Here is a 17,983-nt window from a genome sequence, read left to right as displayed (position 1 = left end):
GCATACATGGATTGCATCACAGCAGTGTAAAAGATGGGCCGCAGTAACCAGTCCAAAGTGTGGCTCCACTTTAGAAACAAATAAGCAAAGTGCAAAGGATGTGCGATGATAATTAGCTGGCATGTCATGTGTTTCACATCAAGTCTGATCAAATACTTTAAGTCAGGACGGCACTGCTCCTCCATTCTCCAAACAGGAGTGTGTCATCGGCCAAAGCCAGAAGCATCTCACTCACAACTTGGGTGCAGCCAGGGACAGCTACCAGCGACACACCATTCTCATTGGCAATAAAAGCAAAGTTGATAAAAGAGAAAACTGAGGAGTTTCACAGAGTATTTGTAGTGAAAGAGCTACATCAATTCTCATTTGTCCAACCTTGTCATTTAGGTAGACAAGGTTTAAATAAAAGAATAAATAACATTGTAAAAAATTAATCATGGTAGGTAGGGTACTTGTACAGTAAAGCCATCCTGACACTTGCATCAATTTGATCCCCGCAGTGGCACACAATTCATCGTGCATGCTGAAAAGCCACCTTGACATGAGTACGAATTTGACCCCCCACACTGGCACACAATCTTGCATGCCAATGAGTAAATGCGTCGTAAATAGGGATGGGTATTGATAAGATTTTTTCGCTATCGATGTCATTATCGATTTGATTACCTTATAGATACCTCTTGTGAATTTTCTGTGTACTAAAAGTAGGCTTTACAGGTTTTCTATGTCAACATTTTAAATTGGTCACTGGATCCTTGATCTCTGGACATAAATAAAATCTGTAGTTTTTGTCAAAAGCATTTCCTTTCAGACATTTTGGCATGAATGTCACTCCGTACCTCTGAGCTGAGCCGGCTGCTGCACGTCAACGCAGGACATCTCGTTTTGGGAGGAAAAAAACGCTTTGATTGATTGCAGTTTGTTAATATTTCAGTATTTCAAAAGAGGTGTCATTTGATTTAAACGTCATTTCGCTTTGAATTTAGTAATTCCGACTGGACTTTATCATTCTAACTTGACTCGGCAGAGAGCCGCGCAGCGTTTGGAGCTGTGATTCTTGTTTCTTTCTCGCAACGAGACAGGAGTCCCAGTTAGTAACATTAATCTGCACAAACGTGACTCACGATTGACATATTCAGGGATTTAAGTGGTGAAAAACAAAAAAGCTGTGACCCAACCCGCACGAAAATGTTTGAATTCCAGAAGCTCTGAAATGCAATCTGGGGCTATTCCAGACAATAAACTGCAGTGAGTGCAGCATCCATTTTGGCAAGAAAAAAAAAAAAACTTTCCTTATTCAAATTCATTCCAGTAGTATTCTGCTCTTACAAGGATGCAGCAGTTTTCTAGCTTGCCAGATAGTTCTGGAGGAAATCAATGAAGAAATTAACACATTGAAAATATGGTTTGACCAAAACAAATTGTCATTAAACTTGAGTCACTAGGTGTTCACAGGAAATAGTTATTTATTTCTATATTTATTTATGTTCATTGTTAGTTGGTTTTATCTTTTCTGTTGTGTTTTAATTTATCAGGTTCTTTTTGTCTCTTTCTCTAAAATTATATGGTAGCATTATTAGTCAGTACAGTTGTTGTTGCTGCTATATTATAAACAAAAATAAATTTAAAAAAATATTACAATTTGTGGGCAGCACGGTGGCTCAGTGGTTAGCACTGTTGCCTCACGGCGAGAAGGTTATGGGTTCAATTCCCGTGGTCTTTCTGTGTGGAGTTTGCATGTTCTCCCCGTGTTTGCGTGGGTTTCCTCCGGGTGCTCCGGTTTCCTCCCACATCCAAAGACATGCGGGTTAGGTGCATTGGACTCTTTAAACTTGTACGTAGGTGTGTCTGTGTTTGTCTATTTGTGGCCCTGCGACAGACTGGCTTCCTGTCCTGGGTGTACCCCGCCTCGCGCTCTATGACTGCTGGGATTCGCTCCAGCCCCCCGCGACCCTTAATTAGACTAAGCGGTAGAAGATGAATGAATGAATTACAATTTGTAATACAGTTGACTCTTTTACAACAAACGCTGAGCCATTAATTATTATACATAAAACAAATGCATACAAATGTGCTGAGATGCGAACAGTTTAATGCTAACTTTAACAAAATGCCATAGACATGCTAACGTGTTAGCATCGGTCCCGTTTTTAAGTTATAAAATACATCAACTGTTTCAGAAGACCACAACAGGTCGGTTTACATAAAAAAGGTAAATATTACTCACAGACATATGGTCTTTGGGGTTTTAGCGGGGGAAAATTAAGATAAAGAGAAATAAAACAAAGAACCAATGAGGCAGAAGATCGAAGCACTGCTTCATTGATTCAAGGTTCAAAGCAAAGCCACGTTGCAGAAAGGGTTGATTACAGACCCGCTGCAGGGTCTGTAAGCAATGCTGAGAAATGATCATTTTCCTGATAAACATCCCCAAAAATAACGGCCACTCTGAAAGACCGATAAGGGAATTGTTAAGAAAAAAGGCTATTGATGTCGGTGGATCAAATCATTTCTTAACGATACCCAAAAAGAACTGGTTCCCAATACCCATCCCGAGTCGTAAACTGTGGTAAACTGTGCAAGGCCCTGTGTGCATTGACACACAGTGTTTGCGAATAGGTTACGCAATGTTCACGACTAGTTCACACAAGTGGCACACATTTACGCATGCCAGAAATTTTGAACATTTCAAAATTTTCTTTGTGCAGCCTCGCACAGTTTACTCATTGGCACACAAGATTGCATGTCAGTGTGGGGATCAAATGTGTGCAAGTGTCAAGGTGGCTTAAAGGACATGTCTCACGTTTTTTTAATGTCCCAATTAGTAAGACAACATAAAAGTACTCATGACTGTAAGTGTCTCTGCACACGTGCTAATAATCAGTGATTGTGATGTATTTTATTCCTCTCACTCTGAGTATTAGTAGGTGCATTTCCGGAAAACACTTCACTCAGCAATTCTCAGTGTGTGACGTCCTTATTAGCAAAACAGAAACATCCCCATGACTGACAGAGGGAAAAGAACCTGCTCCGTCCAAAAACGAGGCTTCTGAGTTGCTGTTCGAATGTGATGGCTTGGATTTACAGAGAGGAGACGAACACTTCACCCCGAAACATAACTTTTTGAGAGTGTTGGATTTTGGAGCTGAAGGTATGGTGATGCGCTGTTTGTGTGGATGCTGGTTTACTGAAGCTGATGTGGACGTGGGGACATCTGACACTGTAACAGACTGCCTGGACACAGAGATGGATTTGTTACACTGGAGAAAGTCAGAATACCTTATTTCCAGGAATTAATGGACATTATTTAACAGCTGCAGCCATCTCACACACTTCTTTGATCACGTGAAGTTTACATTTGGAAATTAATTCATAACACGACGGTGAGTCTGGCATGTTCAGAATTTTACCTTTTTTGTGTTTTAAGGCTAGATTTCTATTTATTTATTTTTTAAACTTTGAGTGAGTGTAAATTTGGAGCTGTGTATGTGTGCTGCGAAGCTCACTATGTGTGTTGGTGCGTGCACGCGCTGTGCACCTGACAAGACACCCAGTTCCCCCGGCAGCAGATGTATTTTTATTTTATTGATAACACTCAATTAATCGTGCACAAAGCTGAACCTGGAGCAGAGATGGTAATTGACAGGCTGCGTTTATGACTCAGTACACATCAACCTTCTTGGAGTCGCAGATTTTACCATGACATCAAAACGAACAATTATCACTTAAAAACAAGTCATCATAACACAACATCATACTTATGTCAACTTTGGAATTAATCTATGCCTCCGTTCTTCATGCTATCAGCTACATTCCCTTGAAGCGCACACTGGGACACTTCTAGTTGCCACATCAATTTTCGGAAACACCTGAGTACTCACGAGAACTTTGTTTTTGGACGTCTCCATTTGTTGCGAATGCCGTATACTTTGAAACCGGTCACAGAAGTGCACAAAGTAATCACGGTGGATCATTGGATGGTAATGAACAGCCTAAATCTAAATTATGATGATTTTGGTGCGACATGTCCATTACGCATTACAGTTAGTCTGAATCATTATTCATAAAAAGAATTTAAAAGCACACAGCCTCCAGAGACAGACTAATAAATCACAATTCCTGCCTTTGAATTTTTTTCCATTTAACATTTTATAACCATCATTTTCTTCTTGGAATGTACTGAACCAAGAGTACCATCTGTTGAATTTACCTCTGTAAGAGATGCATATTAACAGTGGGATTAGTGTGTGATGACCTTGATGTTGTATATGACAAATAAAAAAGGTGCAAGTGTGAGGCACCAGCACACAAAAAGTTTGACCAAAACAAGTTTATATATTCTGACCTGAGACAAAAATAAAGTTAAATTCAACCCTCTTCTACACAAGGCATCACTAACCAGCCCTAACTATAAGCTTTAGCAAAAAGGAAAGTTTTAAGCCTAATCTTAAAAGTAGAGAGGGTGTCTGTCTTCAGATCAGGGAGACAGACACCCTCTCTACTTTTAAGATTAGGCTTAAAACTTTCCTTTTTGCTAAAGCTTATAGTTAGGGCTGGATCAGGTGACCCTGAACCATCCCTTAGTTATGCTGCTATAGACGTAGACTGCTGGGGGGTTCCCATGATGCACTGTTTCTTTCTCTTTTTGCTCTGTATGCACCACTCTGCATTTAATCATTAGTGATCGATCTCTGCTCCCCTCCACAGCATGTCTTTTTCCTGGTTCTCTCCCTCAGCCCCAACCAGTCCCAGCAGAAGACTGCCCCTCCCTGAGCCTGGTTCTGCTGGAGGTTTCTTCCTGTTAAAAGGGAGTTTTTCCTTCCCACTGTAGCCAAGTGCTTGCTCACAGGGGGTCGTTTTGACCGTTGGGGTTTTACATCATTATTGTATGGCCTTGCCTTACAATATAAAGCGCCTTGGGGCAACTGTTTGTTGTGATTTGGCGCTATATAAAAAAAAAAAATTGAAATTGAATTGAATTGAATTAGTCACTGCTACAGGCCTCATGTCATGGTTTGAAGGATGCATCCAAACAAAATGTGTCTCAAACTGCAAGTTGGGTATATTGTTACCCCCTGGTTGAGAAGTCTGCATGTCAGCAGGAGTGCATCACACACGTTTACATGTAACAGCAGCACACAGAATCATAAAACAGCCATTATTCATTACAGGCTACCTCCATCTCCTCAGTCTCTGATTTCTTGTCTTCAGCATCATTAACTTGGACTTTCTGATCTTCCTGGTCCACCTGCATCTTGTTCTGATGCAGGATAAATAAAGAAGGAGAGAGAAATAACTGACACTGATGTAACATACAGCCCATACGATACATTCAGAAATTTAGTCCTATTCACCTTTGTTGACTTTTTGCTGGACTGCAGCGTTAAGGCTGCTTTTTTTCTACTCAAGTACTGTTTTGTTGTTAAGATTGTTTTCACACTGAATCAATGTTGGATAATTGCTTTTCTTCCGTGTTACAATAAAAAAAGCCTAATACACAACAAAGTGTGAAAGCCTGCTTCATAAAACAAATTTTATAATTATGTGAATTAATATTTTGCAGACACTTGCAGAATCATTTCTAGAAAAAAAAAAAGTCTCACTTTGTAGTCCATTTGTAATGTACCTGCAGAAGTCTGAAACGTTGCAAATAAATAAATAAATATCTATTCAAGCGTTGCAGTTAAATGCCTCGGGGATGCTGACAAAAAGATACTAAGCAAAAACAGGAGCTTGACTGATGCAGACAGTGTGCCAGAGAGACACCATTCCCCCTCCAGCCAAACTAAAAAATAAAATCTCATTTTTTTTTGTAACTCGTAGCTAAAGTGGAAATGTACTGAAGTACACTTTTTTACTTAAATAACTTTATTTCACCATATGTCAACCTATACCATAATTTTGGTATTTTCAGAGAACGAACTGACATGTGCATCCTTAGAGTTGTGTAATGTAGTATTCCAACTTGGGATGGGTGAAATATTCAGAATTCTATCATGATATTTCATGTTTTTTTGGCAATCATAAAAATAGTGCCACGGGCACTGCAGCACACCTGGATGATACAAGACATCACATTTTCAGCTAGAAAAGTAGGCATGGCCAAACTCCAAAGATTGTATCAAGATGGCACAATATCTTAGCTGAAAAGCTAATCCATTAATGAAAAAGATAGCTTCCCTAATTAGTGGTTAGCAGATTAGTGGAACTGTGCCCACCACTGCGCCTGACAAATGGCTATATATGAGATTTTCAAAATGGCCACCATATTGGAAATTGGAACAGAACATCTCAAACAACTTATCCTCATGGGTAGGAACATGCACCAGGTTTCAGCTTCATTGGTTCAGTGGTTTCTGAGAATAAGATATTTAAAGTGACAACTGGAAAAGTGGGTGTGATTACAGTCCAGGGATCACACCAAAGTAAAAATTGAAAGCACCTGCCTCGTTTAATGGCCAGGTCAAAACTGTCTGAAAAAAATTAACGTCTTATGTAAGCGCCGGGCATTATGTGTAATAAAAGGATTACATTTGGTCGAGTCACTCTTTTTTCTAAGTCGGAAGCTGAGTGGTACATTAAATCCTAAAGCCTGATCTATGCTTCTACCACTCCGTAACTTTGTGGCCATGCAATTACTTTGACATGCACATGACTCTTTTAAAGTTCTCCATGGCACTGTTGGGAACAGTGCCTTTTTCTGAATCAATTTGTCCCTCAATGAGCTCCACTTTTTTATACAATCATCAACCTCCAAACCAACGATACGGTATGTGCTATTTCCCTTCATGAACTGCAGGTCATTTGAGTGTCTTTGTAGTTTTTAGACTTAGTGTTGTAAAGCTGCTTATATTTAGACTTTTCTGCCAAAAGTTCCTCTACTTGATCCATGATCAAAATGTAATTGACATGTCCACTGCAAAAACTTAGTATGACAGGAGACGAAGGAGTGAAAGTGGAAAAATACCAATCACAGCCCTTGGAGTCTTAGTCGTTTCAACCGGGCTATGGAGAGGGTTTGCAGCCACGCAGAGTGCTCTGATCTAAAGTGGTCTTTGGTTTGCCACACCACCACAGGGACATGTGTGAAACTTAACACCATATTACAGTGCAGGCAGCAAGCAACATTTTGTTAATAATCGCCAGCCTTGAATAAAGGTCTGCCTCATTTAGCACCTAGGTCTGAGCACGTTTTGAAAAAAAAATTGCAGCCAAGCTTTTATTCAAGGAAATACAGTAGCCACTTTCCTTGAAATCTGTCACTGCAGAACTTCAGTTACAACTGGGCACATCCGGACTGCTCTGTCTGGTACATGCAAGGGGTTTTTAACTGTTAATACATTGTGATCTGACAGAACGTTTTGTCCAATGTGAGTGAAAATCTGTTATATAAAATTTTGTATACAGTAGTGTTCAGAATAATAGCAGTGCTATGTGACTAAAAAGATTAATCCAGGTTTTGAGTATATTTCTTATTGTTACATGGGAAACAAGGTACCAGTAGTTTCAGTAGATTCTCACAAATCCAACAAGACCAAGCAATCATGATATACACACTCTTTAGGCTATGAAATTGGGCTATTAGTAAAAAAAAAGTAGAAAAGGGGGTGTTCACAATAATAGTAGTGTGGCATTCAATCAGTGAGTTCGTCAATTTTGTGGAACAAACAGGTGTGAATCAGGTGCAAAAAATTATAGGCTGTTCATCTACAATGATCTCCATTGCTTTAAAATGGACAAAAAAACCAGAGACGCATGGAAGAAAACAGAAAACAACTATCAAAATGGATAGAAGAATAACCAGAATGGCAAAGGCTCACCCATTGATCAGCTCCAGGATGATCAAAGACAGTCTGGCGTTACCTGTAAGTGCTGTGACAGTTAGAAGACACCTGTGTGAAGCTAATTTATTTGCAAGAATCCCCCGAAAAGTCCCTCTGTTAAATAAAAGACATGTGAAGAAGAGGTTACAATTTGCCAAAGGACACATCAACTGGCCTAAAGAGAAATGGAGGAATATTTTGTGGACTGATGAGAGTAAAATTGTTCTTTTTGGGTCCACAGTTTGTGAGACGACCCCCACACTCTGAATTCAAGCCACAGTTCACAGTGAAGACAGTGAAGCATGGTGGTGCAAGCATCATGATATGGGCATGTTTCTCCTACTATGTTGTTGGGCCTATATATCGCATACCAGGTATCATGGATCAGTTTGGATATGTCAAAATACTTGAAGAGGTCATGTTGCCTTATGCTGAAGAGGACATGCCCTTGAAATTATGAAAAACTGTGGTTATACAACTAAATACTAGTTTAGTGATTCACAGGATTGCTAAAAAAAGCAGTTTGAACATAATGGTTTTAAGTTTGTAGCATCAACAGCAGATGGTACTATTATTGTGAACACTCCCTTTTCTATTTTCTTTACTAACAGCCCAATTTCATAGCCTTAAGAGTGTGCATATCATGAATGCTTGGTCTTGTTGGATTTGTGAGAATCTACCGGTACTTGTTTCCCATGTAACAATCAGAAATATACTCAAAACCTGGATTAATCTTTTTAGTCACATAGCACTACTACTATTCTGAACACTACTGTATACGTTTATTACATAAAAAGTCCCTTCAGCTGCTCCCTTGGTTTCACTCTGCATCACCACAGAAAATCCAAGGTGGAGCTGCATGGTGAAGTGGCACAGCCCTTCTAGATGCAACTCCACATTACATGGAGAAATGTAGCAGGGGTGAGATTTGAACTGGGAACCTTAAACACTAAAACCAAGTGCACGAACCATTTGGTCGCCAGCCCTGCTATATGCCGTTACAGCATGGATATGTGTACTACATGGAAAACTATACAAAAACACTGGGACTTTTGCAAAAGAAACAAAAGGACCAAGATGGCGCAGAGGCAGGGCGCCGTCGTAAGAACTTTCATGTGTGCTGTCTCTTTAGTGTGTCTGTTTGTCCTGGATATACTTGCCATTGTAAAGTATGATCGTGTAACACTTTTGGGGATTCGGGATGAAGTTTGTGGACAGTCAAATATCATTCCTGTATTGAGATGTAATGACTTTGACACGTGCCCCACCCGGAGTAAGAGCGAGCACCGAGAACGGGAGCAGAGCGAGGGGACTGGGCGGAGGCTACGCTACTGCCGCCGTGCATCTGAGCTCCAGAGCGGGGACGCTCTTGTTGTGTGTTGGGGGGTTTGGCTGGATGTTTTTGTGTTGTTTTCTTTTCTTTGCTCTCCAGGTGGTATGCAAACTGGTTTTTGTCTGTGGAGAAGGTGCTGGCAGAAGAGTCCTTCACCCTCATCAGCATTATTAGCTGCACCTGTGGAGGATGTTCACGTGCAGGCCTACTGACTCGCAGCACCTGTGGATGATGCTCATGTGCAGATAATGAGATGGCGTTCTGCATTTAAGCCATGAGTGGTTCAAGCAGAATTGCCGGGAACTCGACCTTGTGACGTTCGTTTGTGAGACGCTGAGGACCGCGCCAGGGTTTGACACATCGTGCCTGTGAAGGAGGACGGGTGAGGGACACATGCTATCAGCACACATCAGAGGTGATTATTGTCTGAATGATCGTTAATAGTAATTTGGTATTTTGTTACGCAGTATATTTGAACATTGATGAGAATTGTGCAGTTTGCTTCTCACTGCCGTGGCGTACGGACTGATGACCCTCCACCTGTTGTGAGAAGCTGCTCGTTTACATAAAGCTTAAATTCAGACCTGAATGTGTTGCTGATAGTGTGTGCCTCTGAAAGATATTTGCTGTAGCTCTGTTGACTTACCTCACCTTTTCCATCCTTCACAGAGTCAGTTTGTCGTGTCCACCTGGGGGGTGTCTGGCGGTGAATCTGAGTCCAGAAGCGCCGAGGCTACGATCCTTTTGGGCGCTGGAGAGAGCACCGTCCTTCACTCCGCCAGACAAACCAAGTTTATGTTGTACACTAATTATTGCACTGGAGGGGAAATAAAATTGTTTTGTTTGTGGAACCGCTTTCTGGTTATTTAGCGCTGGGTTCGGTCAGACGTTGGTCCGCTCCTCAACCTGCGTCTGCACATAACAGTAGTTCCCGGCCATCCCAAAATGGACCCAGCGGCAGAAGCGGTTCCATTTGCTGAAAGAGTTCAAGAACACTTGGAGAAAATATGGGAGCAATTACAGCATCTCGCAAACCAAATTAAACAAACAGATGCCTGCGTTACGGAGCTTGCAGCGCAAGCCGTTCCGCTTCCTGCTGCTCCAGCTGGGGCACCATCGATACCGGTGCAGATAACTCCGTCACCCAGAGATTCGGCTTCCGAACCAATTATTTGTCATCCGGAGCCTTATGCGGGAAACATTGAAGCCTGTGCTCCGTTTTTGATGCAATGTTCTCTGGTTTTTGCTCAGCGACCAGCTTCCGTCTCTTCTGATAGTAGCAGTGTCTCATATCTGACAAATTTGCTCCGAGGTGACGCCTTAGCTTGGGTCACTGCGTTGTGGAGTAATAACTCTCCATTGTTAGGATCCTTTAAGGATTTCTCCCGGGAGTTCCGCTTGGTTTTTGACCATCCGGTGAAAACAAATACCGTTGCCCAACGGTTGCTGAATCTCAGGCAGGGGAGGCAGAGTGCGGCAGATTATTCCGTGGATTTCCAAATTTTTTCTGCTCAGTCTGGTTGGAATGCCGCAGCTTTAAGAGGAGTGTTTGTGGATGGTTTGAACGATTCATTAAAAGACGAGCCAGCAGTCCGTGACGAACCAAAAGATTTAGATGAACTAATATCTTTGGTTATTCGTCTAGATGATCGGATAAAGGAGCGTGGACGCGAGAGAGGGCGGACATCAGAGTGGGTTTTTTCGTCTCGGGGCTTTCCCCGACACAGATCTGAGCCGCCTCTTCTTCGCCCCACTGAGACTCCTCCGACGGGACCTCTGGCTCCTCTTGCGGATGAGCCCAGGCAGCTCGGACGAGCTGAAGCCGCTGTAGAAGAATTTTTAGGTCCTTATTTGAACTGTGATGAACTATCAAATGTCCTGATCTGAACTGTATGTCCTCTGGCTGAACTAGCAGGTGTTCAACCCAAAAAAGGGGCTCTATTAGTCATTCGGTCTGTCAGGGGCTTTCCAAGGCCTTTTAGGTGCTTTCCCGCAGGCCAGGTGCAGGGGGCCTCAGGCCAGCTGCACCTGTGGCTGAAGGTCTTTTAAAAAAAATCAGTTGTAAATCCTTCAAGTTTTAATGGGAGCGTTTGTCACATTGAAATAATGGCCTAACACCTGCTTAGGGTTCACTAGAGGACGCTTCCAATAGAAAACCATGTTTTGGGAATAAAATAAATAAAAAAGTCGAAGGAGGAGCGATGCCCGCGGGTCTCCAATAAATAGATGAGTGCGGTTGTCACATATTCAGTCTCTCTAGAGGACTCAGTTTGTATAAGCTCTGTGTCAAAGGCTTAAATAAACTTAAAAACTCTGTGCATTTTATCTTGCTTAAGGCTGAATTATTCCAAAGTGTTGTGTCCTTTTCTAGCAAATCACTTGCAATTAGTTAGTGTTATCTAAAAGAAGACATCCTGAGATGACCAAAAAGAGGACCACGACAGAACTTGGCGAGCCAGCTTCAGGAGGGTCCAGGGGCATTCCGGCAGCCTGGGGCAGTCCAGCTCATCCCTCCAGACCGTAAGTAACAGTGATCACGACTAAAAGGTAAGCAGAAACCTTTTATAACTTCTGCACGATCTGGAGGAGTGAGTCGGGATTTCCGCCCAAGTTGACAGGTGATATTTTTAATTGCCTCTTACCCAAAAGAACCTGGACTAAGAAAATTGATAAGAGACTAAAAAAAGATAAGATTGAAAATTATTAGGCCTTGTAGATAAAATGCTCAGAAGGTGTGTGTGTTCCCGGGAAAAAGAATGTCTGTGTGAGTGAAAGGTCAGGAATGTTCATGAACTCTGGTGCGGAAAAGAGTGCATGGAGAACTAACCTGGATACTTGGGGAATAATTGGTGTTGAAATTCGTTACTAACGTGCCGGCTGATAGCATGCGCTGTAGGGGTTAATTTAGGGGAGTATACTGACAAATAGATACAAGGTAATACAAGGTTATTTAAAGAGTTTAACAGAGACTGAAGTGAAATAAGTGAGAAAAAGAGTTTAACAGAGAATACGTGCAGAGGAAGCACAAGATAAGCGCCTGAGGGGGTGCAGTAGAAATACCGTACGTGATAAAGAGATTTAAAGAGAAAAGTGCAAAGTAGCACAGCTGACAGTAAGAAAAAGAGCTCAATAAAGGACGTCATTTTTTAAGAAAAGAGAAAAACTATTAAAAAAAAAAATGAATGAAGAGTTAGTGCAGAATACATGAGAATTAATGAAGCAGAAAATAGTGCAGTAAGGCACCAAATACACGCTTGTGGGGCGTGGGAGAAGAATAAGTAATTAAGTACACAGTAATATGAGTTTTTTTATAGGAAAAGAAAAAGAGTATTTTCAGTGCAAAGGCACATTAAGCTCACGAGGAGCTCAGTAAGTGAAAAAAGTAGAAGAAAGTGCAGAAAGGCACAGGATACGCACGCGAGGCGCGGTAAGGCGTAGAAGTAAATGAAATATTGTACGCTCAAAGAGGGCTTGTTAAAAAATAATATATGAGTTGCTGGCAGCGCCGGAGAAGCTGTCTAACGTGAAGAAGAGATACATACTTAAACAGAACACATTGGTGTTTTTAATACTTTTTGTGTATAGAGCTTTTGAAGATTGGTGTGTGGGAGAGCGGAGAGTAAGAGGGGAGTTGCAGGCAAAGCTGTGAGGGCTTGCAGGCTGGCTGACATACAAGATTAATGTAAAGAGTACGAGGAGGAGGAGGAGACGTTTAGACCCAACAGAAGGACTTGGGAGGTGCATGACAGGCAGAGAGGAAAGTGTGAAACAGAGACAGTGAAGAAAAAGACAGGAGAAGAGACTGCTATGTAAATACAGAGAAAGTAGATATTATTTCAAAGAAAGAAAACTAGAAGGAAAAATAGATAGTCGGGAGCAAAGACATTAGGAAGTGTTAGGGTTGTAAGAGGATTAAATAAATAAAGTTGGTTATAAATCAAAAGAGTTAAAGCTTAGATTATAGTGAAAAAGCTGACAGACTGATCAATGCTTGGGACAGTCTTTGATGGGAGTGATGATGAAATAATACTCCCAGAACATTACTTGACTGACGGAGACATCGAAACCCAGGGAATCAGGACACAATTTTGGCTGGAAAGGACCTATTTTGACAGTGTAGGAGCAGAACATTGGCAGGACGAACAAGAGATCAATCAGAAATTATGGCAGATTACTAAGGTAATCAATCTGAAGCAAAAGAAAGAACAATTCCCTCTAATTAATTGGGAGCTGCTGATAAGACGTCTGTGGCATCAGGGTTTAACTCCGTGGCTAGAGCTGCTTTGTGCTGATCCTAATAAAGAAATTAGCATACCATTAAATCATTTAATAACACTACCAACCGATCCAGGTGAAGAACTGTTTCCTAGGTTGACTCTGACTGTGGTCCCAAGGAAGGTTCGGTGGGAAACAGGTAAATTTTCATATTTAGTTAAAGAAAAAGAAGACGGGCAAAACAGTTGGAAATTTAATCCTTTTAAGGGTTTAAAATACAAAACAGGTGTTACAGCCAGCAAGCTATTGGTCTGGATCAGGACAGCCCCTGAGGGACTACCAGAGCACCATAGAAACATCTCACATAGCGTTTGTCAGGGTTACATGGGTAACTCTCAAGGTCAAGGTTGGGAAAGTACCCCGCTAGACTTAGTACTAAGAAAATATCCAGGAAAACGCATTAAGGCCAACCAATGTATGAGAAAGTGGCACAAAAGGTCACATGGGGGCAGGCAATGGCCTTTGGAGGGATCATTTGATCCGGTGATGTGTGAAGCAGTTGCGGTAGAAATACAGAAAAAAGAAATTAAAGATCAGCAGAAGAACGTGAATAACAACAAAAAACGCACTGAAGAAAAAGAAGTTTTGGCCTTGTTCAAGCAGGAAGCGCAGAGGCTACAGCAGAAAAGAGAAAAAATGACAGAGGAAAGATCCAAAGAGACTAAAGCCAGTGCACCAAGCTGGGAAGCAGAGCCACCCCCATATAAACGTCATGATATGGGAAAGACAGCTGGACAATTTGTATTAGGAACTCGTGAAGAGGACCAAGGCATGGATGTGGAGGGCAAATTCACACTGACACTAAAAGCTCAAGAGCCACAAGGAGACAGGTCCTCGGCCTGTCAAATGGATCATACAAGGTCTCCAAGTCCGGAAGTAAGTGGTTGCTCACCACGACCAGCAGGGGGGGCCACATATAATGGTGACACTGAGGCAAACGAGGATAGAGAGAGAGACCTGAAGGCCCCACCTGCACATCGAGGTCCACTGAAAACCGTCCCCTCCCACCATAAGTCAACCGACGGGACCTTCTCAGGCTATAGAGGCTCCAAAGAGTGGCACAAGAGCTTCTGTGACACACTGGATCTGGCCAGAAGAGATAATGAAGAACTAGCTGAGCAATTTCGGCTAGCGAAGGAAAGAATGCAAAGACATAGGGACGCTGAGGAAAGAAGAATATTACAACAATCGACGCCCAATCAAGGAAATCACATTATAGAGCCACCCACCCGGAAGATTTCTGGTGAGGTCGTCATTGAGAGTGCAAAAGAGGCCCGACTCAGGCAAAGACAACAATGTGTAGCCAAAGACATAACGGCTTTAGAACAGGACATAACTAACTGGATGGACCGCCAGGGACCAGTCAGTCGCACTCGATCTGGAAGACAATATGGAGCCCCCACAGAAGAAGAGGAGGACGAAGACCTCATATGCCCACTGGTGGTTAGAAATGGTCATCATGTGTATACCCCATGGAGCTGGACAGACATGGTGGGGCTGGCCAACAGGCTGCCAGACATCACCCAAGGAGCTGGGAGATGGATAACTGCCTTAGAAGAAGGCACTGCAGGGGTAACCTTGTCTTTAGGTGACATAAAAGCCTTGCTAATGCATGTAATGGGAAAACATGACACTGAAGAATTAGCAGGAAAGGTTGGACTAACACAGATGATGGGCACTAATCAACATGATGAAGTCCCCTTTAATCGCTATAGAAACTCCATGTGGGAAGGACTGAGAAGAAAGTACCCTGAGGTCTTGGATCCCTCTAAATTGGATGATGAGGAGTGGACACCTGAAGAGTGCCCAAAGAAGTTCCTGCACCGATTCCAGAAGAGATGGGCGGAGGAAACAGGAAATGCATGGAACCATTCTCCAGCAACTGAAATCCTGTTTAAAATAACTGTAAAAAAGGCTCTACCAGATGAGGTTCAGAAAGCCCTAGATGGAGTCGTGGGCCTATCGAAAATGAATTGGGCTTTATACTCTGAGCATATTTGTCACCATCTTGAAATCTACAAGAAAGAAAAACAAAAAGAAGAAGATGCAGCAAAATCCCTGACGAAAAAATTGGTGCAGATGCAGTTGGGAGAACTAACCAAAGGCAAGAAAGAAAAAAACAAAGACCCAGGCACCAATGATGACCCCTGTTCCTTCTGAGCCGGCAAGCACAGGCCCTATGGCAAACACTGCTGCCACCATACAGGCACCTGTGGTAACAGCCACACAGAGCCCCCAAGGAGCAGCAGGGAGCACTCCTGCAGGAGAAGTCTCAGCACCAGTGGAGCATCACTATCACTACCATAGCACTGGCACACCCGGGAATGGACCCACCTACAGTCATGGGTGGAGAGGAGAGTCACGGAACTTTCAAGGTCAAAGAGGAGGGTGGCAAAGAGGATCTCGCCAACCTTCATTTGGAAGCAGATTCCAAAACTCAGCTCCCAGGAACAGTCAAGCGGGACCGCCTATGGGATCAACACCCCCAATAGGGGATCAACCCTCTAATGAGTGTTGGAGCTGTGGACAACGAATGAGAAATTGTCCGGCCCGACCTTGGGTTGGACCCTCTGCCTATTGGCAATAGGGGGGCCTAGAGAAGACAGAGGGGGAAACGGTGGCATTGGCTATTTCGATGATACCTAAGGAAGAGCCAACCGTCACTGTTAATATACAAAACAGAGATTTCCCTTTCATGGTGGATACAGGGGCAACATACTCTTGCATAGGGAAAATGGGCGCACATCTCCCCCTCTCTGGGTCTGTAATTAAGACCATCGGCTTCTCTGGGAAAACTCAAATAATACCTTTTACACGCCCACTTCCTGTAACGATTGCAGGAAAAACAATTGAAGCACCCCTGTTATACTCACAAAATACACCTGTGAATTTGCTGGGAAGAGACATTTTATGTAAGCTACAAACCCAGATAGTGTGTACCCATCAAGGACTGCAAATACACTTTCCTGACGAAGCACTTGCCAACATTATGGTGCTTATGGACATGGAAAACAAGGTCCGACCTGTGCAACCCATGGTATACTGGCTGAAGTTACAACCAGAAAATTCAAATCTTCAACTGGAATGGGAAAAATGGAAGCCCTGGGCAGAACAACACTATGAAGCAGTATATACACCTAGTTTACCTTTACATGTCACCCTGATGTTCGATGCCAAGCAAGAACAAACTGACTATGCATGCTGCTGGGATGTATTGATGTATCAACGGCTGTTTCACATAACCACCACAGAAATTTATTTAGGCCCCCAAGGGGCCGCAGCTTCTATCAAGCTAACTTCAGCTGAACAACAATGGTATCAAGTGCCGAATGCCACGCCTCATGTGACCCTTTTAGTCTCAGAAAAGTACGAATCCCATGACCTAGGTCCAATGGTAAAGACAGCCTCAGAAGTTGAAGAATGGCAAAACATGGAAAGTCCACAAGTACATCTGTCAAAAGACCAGCAGTTTGTACGAATTAACTTAAAAGTAAAAGATGAGGCTCCACTCAAAAAGTGGAGCTCAATCCTAGACCAGAGGGACAGATGGTGTTATCGGCCCAACAAGAGAAATTGTTAGAGCAAATACCACCAGTGGTGTGGTCCAAAAGCAAAACAGATGTAGGACTAGTAAAAACAGGCTTACCAGTAAAAATAAAAGTAAAACCGGGAGCAAAACTGCCTCACCAAAGGCAGTATCCATTAAAACCTCAGGCTATTGAAGGCATAAAACCAGTAATTAAGGGACTAATGGCAGCTGGAGTTTTAATAAAAACTGCAAGCCCATGCAATAGTCCTATCTACCCTATCCCTAAAAACAATACCAAAGAGTATCGGCTGGTACATGATCTGCGTCCTATCAATGCAATAATAGAAATGGATGCACCTATAGTACCTGATCCGCATACTATACTATCAAGCATCCCTGCTGGAGCAAAATGATACACAGTAATCGATCTGTGTTCCGCCTATTTCAGTGTGCCTGTGCACCCACATTCACAACATTTGTTTGCATTCACATTTCTGGGACAACAGCTAACGTATACACGGCTACCTCAGGGACTGAACCTGTCCCCAGCCATCTTTAACAAAGTCCTGGCTGAAGATTTACAACACCTTGACATACCAGTACATTGGTGCAATATATGGATGATCTCCTTATTGCATCAGAGACTCAAGAACAGTGTGAAAAAGATTCATTAATTGTACTGCATGCATTGGCAGATGGAGGTCATAAAGTAAGTAAGGACAAATTGCAGTTCTGAAAACAACAAGTAGAATACTTGGGAAGACAGTTGTGTGGGACCACGCGATGTATAGCCCCAAGCCAAGTGGAGGCTATAATCAAGGCTCCCAAACCCCAAACAGTGGGACAGATGCTTTCATTCCTTGGGATGGCAGGGTACAGTCGGCCGTGGATTTGTGATTATGCTATAAAAACTGCACCTTTGCGTGCCATGATTAGAGCAGTGGGGCAAACAAGCAATGCAGCTCTCCTCGTCTGGACAGATGAGGCAACGGGAGCTTTTGAGGCCCTAAAAACAGACATGCA

At 42.6% G+C, this 17,983-nt stretch overlaps 1 protein-coding gene across 1 annotated transcript in view; it reads right to left on the bottom strand.

The window, feature by feature from the left end:
• hspa4a (heat shock protein 4a) overlaps positions 1 to 17,983 on the bottom strand; it is an 88,551-nt gene that overhangs the window by 24,528 nt on the left and 46,040 nt on the right. The window contains exon 13 of the mRNA XM_034178036.1: positions 5,177 to 5,260. Within this exon, the coding sequence (XP_034033927.1) occupies positions 5,177 to 5,260 (84 nt within the window). The remainder of the gene's footprint in view (positions 1 to 5,176; positions 5,261 to 17,983) is intronic.

The sequence above is a fragment of the Thalassophryne amazonica genome, chromosome 9, assembly GCF_902500255.1.
Source record: "Thalassophryne amazonica chromosome 9, fThaAma1.1, whole genome shotgun sequence".
In the NCBI taxonomy this organism is placed as follows: Eukaryota; Metazoa; Chordata; class Actinopteri; order Batrachoidiformes; family Batrachoididae; genus Thalassophryne; species Thalassophryne amazonica.
Note: the sequence above shows the minus strand (reverse complement) of the source record. Positions and strands in the feature narration are given on the sequence as shown.